The sequence below is a fragment of the Aureococcus anophagefferens genome, assembly GCF_000186865.1.
Source record: "Aureococcus anophagefferens unplaced genomic scaffold AURANscaffold_22, whole genome shotgun sequence".
NCBI lineage: Eukaryota > Pelagophyceae > Pelagomonadales > Pelagomonadaceae > Aureococcus > Aureococcus anophagefferens.
Window position 1 is genome coordinate 115,152 of NW_008705582.1, and position 2,542 is coordinate 117,693.

The 2,542-nt window shown below is 72.1% G+C and overlaps 2 protein-coding genes across 2 annotated transcripts; one reads left to right on the forward strand and one right to left on the reverse strand.

Moving 5' to 3' along the window:
- AURANDRAFT_8485 (hypothetical protein) lies at positions 1–390 on the forward strand (the record flags this gene model as incomplete). The annotated part of the gene is made up of 2 exons (XM_009041554.1): positions 1–96; positions 151–390. Coding segments are annotated over 2 exons (336 nt in total), but the record flags the coding sequence as incomplete, so codon positions are not given.
- Positions 391–540: 150 nt separating this feature from the next.
- AURANDRAFT_1346 (hypothetical protein) lies at positions 541–1,752 on the reverse strand (the record flags this gene model as incomplete). The annotated part of the gene is made up of 1 exon (XM_009041540.1): positions 541–1,752. A coding segment is annotated over one exon (1,212 nt), but the record flags the coding sequence as incomplete, so codon positions are not given.
- Between the last annotated feature and the right edge of the window lie 790 nt (positions 1,753–2,542).

The following is a 2,542-nucleotide window of genomic DNA, read 5'->3' on the forward strand; positions in this document are numbered from 1 at the left end:
AGCTGCGCCTTCAAGGCGGCGACGGGCGTCGTGCTCGGCGCGGGCGTCGGCGGCATGATGGGCCTCTTCTTCGGCATCCTCGGCGCGGACCCGGCCGTGCCCGTCGGGCCCGGCGGGCGGCCGATCCCCGCGGCGCCGCTCCAGGCGCAGGTGCGGATCGCGTGGCGCGCGCTCGGCGACAAGGCGCTCTGGTACTGCAAGTCCTTCGCCGTCATCACGGCGCTGTTCAGCGGCTGCGACTGCCTCTTCGAGAAGTTCCGGGGCAAGCACGACGTCGTCAACGGCGGGCTCAGCGGCTGCGCGACGGGCGCCGTCCTCGCGGCCAAGCAGGGGCCTCAGGCCGCGGGCATCGGCTGCGCGGGCTTCGCCGCCTTCTCCGTCGCCATCGACGCGGTCATGCACGCGTCGGAGTAAGGCGCGCTGATTTCCCGCCGGGGCGCGGGCTCACGCGTCGACGGGGAGGAGCGCGCGGAGGCCGTGGCCCGCGGCGGCGACCGCGGCGGCGGCGGCGCCGAGCGCGAGGAGCGCCTTGGGGAGGTCGTCGCCGTCGTCGGGGATGAGCGCGTCCCGGAGCGCGACCGTGAGCCTGAAGACGCGCACGGAGACGAAGAAGTAGACCGCGGAGACGACGGCGAAGTTGAGCCAGAAGTGGCCCTCGACGACGACGAGGAGGAACTTGGGGCTCCCGTTGAGCCCCGTCGTCTTCATCCAGATGTGGAACTGGAGGATGTAGGTCTCGAGCGTGACCTTGCCGAGGAACGTGAAGAGGTGGAGGTACTTGGACCGGAGGCCCGGCGTCAAATTCCGCAGGACGATGTAGCACGCGACGGGGACCCAGGACGTGTAGGGGTGGAGCGCGTTGTAGGCGTACTTGTCCTTGAGGAAGACGAGCGCGACCCAGGCGACGGCCGGCGCGAGCGCGACGCACGCGGCGGCGCCGTGCGCCGCGACGCGCCGCGCGCCGTCGTCGAGCGCCGCGAGCGCGCCGAGGCGCCGCTCGAGGTAGGGCAGGCCCAGCGCGCAGGCCATGCCGAAGATCCAGATGTAGCGGTCGAGGCCGCTGCGGAAGTGCCACTCGTGGAGCTCGTCGCTGAACTCCGGGTGGAGCGGGTCGTGGAAGGCGACGAGGTCGCGGAGCGGCCGCCAGCCGAAGGCGGCCTTGAAGACGGGCTCGACGTCGTAGAGGAGCGCCGTGGCCGCGAGCGTCGCGACGATCTTGCCGGCGGCGACCGCGTCGTCGCCGTTGCGGTCCTTGGCGACGCGGAGCGCGAGCCAGACGAAGAGCGTGAAGAGCGTGTGCATCGGCGCGATGTAGTAGAGCATGTACTCGTTGCGGAGCGCGACGCAGACGACGACGACGAAGAAGTTGAGGCGGAAGAGCGTCTGGCACATGCGCACGGCGCTGAAGTCGCCGCTCTTGCGGTAGTAGAGGAAGTTGCCGTAGCCCGTCATCCAGACGTAGCCCGCGATGTAGATGCGGATCGCGTTGTAGAGCTGGCCCTGCGCGAAGTAGTGGTAGAGGAGGAACATGAGCTGCATCCAGCCCTTCCACTCCTCGGTCTGCTCGCGCGCGAGCACCTTGGGCGACCGGCAGCTCCGGAGCGAGCACGCGGCGGCGACGCAGATGGCGAGCCAGAGGAGCCAGAAGCTCCGCGGGTCCGTGTGCTTCGCGCCGCGCGGCACGAGGTCCGTGCGGTCGCAGAGGTACATGAACGCGATCCACAGCGCGAACTCGGAGCCGTGGCGCAGCGACGTCGCGACGTCGCGGTCGAGCCAGCGCGCCACGCCCGCCCGCGGCGGCGGCGAGAGCCCCCGCGTCGGCGAGCCCGGCGGCGCCGCGGCGGCGGCGCGCTCGACGTCGTCGGGGCCCTTGGCGACGAGCTCGTACGCGGCGCCGGCGGCGGGCGCGCCGCCGGCGCCCGCGAGGAGGCCCCACTCCGCGCCGATCCAGGCGCCCACGGTGACGACGCCGAGGATCGCGACGGCGAACTGGCCCGCCGTGTGGACGTCGGTCCCGTGCGCGCCGAGCGCGTGCACGAGCGCCGACGCGGCGCCGACGCCGACGGCGAAGCCGCACCCGACGGACGCCTGCGGGCCCAGCCGCGCCAACACGCTCGCCATGGACGACGACGAGCGACGCCCCTGCGGTCGCGCTGCGACGCGGCTACCGCGACGGCCTAGTCCGGGCGTGCGAGCAAACGCTTGCGCCTCGATTACGGCGACCTGCGGCAAATCGAGGGTAAGTTGAATGCAATGAGTCCGTCGGCACTTCAAGAAGTCGATCGGGAAATTCTGGGGCTGCGCTCGTGTGCCATGCTGAGTTGCGTGTGAGAGAACCCAGCGTCGCCGAAGCGCCCGCCGCCTTCGCGTACCAATGCGCGCGCCGCGCCGCGCAGGTTCCTCGACGGCTGCACCTGGAGTCAGGCGGACGAGGCGGACGACGACGACGAGGCCGGTGCCCTGGTCCGGCCGCCCCGGTCGCCGGCGTCGGCGCGGACGAAACGGAAGCGGCGGAAGAAGGGCGGGAAGCGCCGCGCGCGCG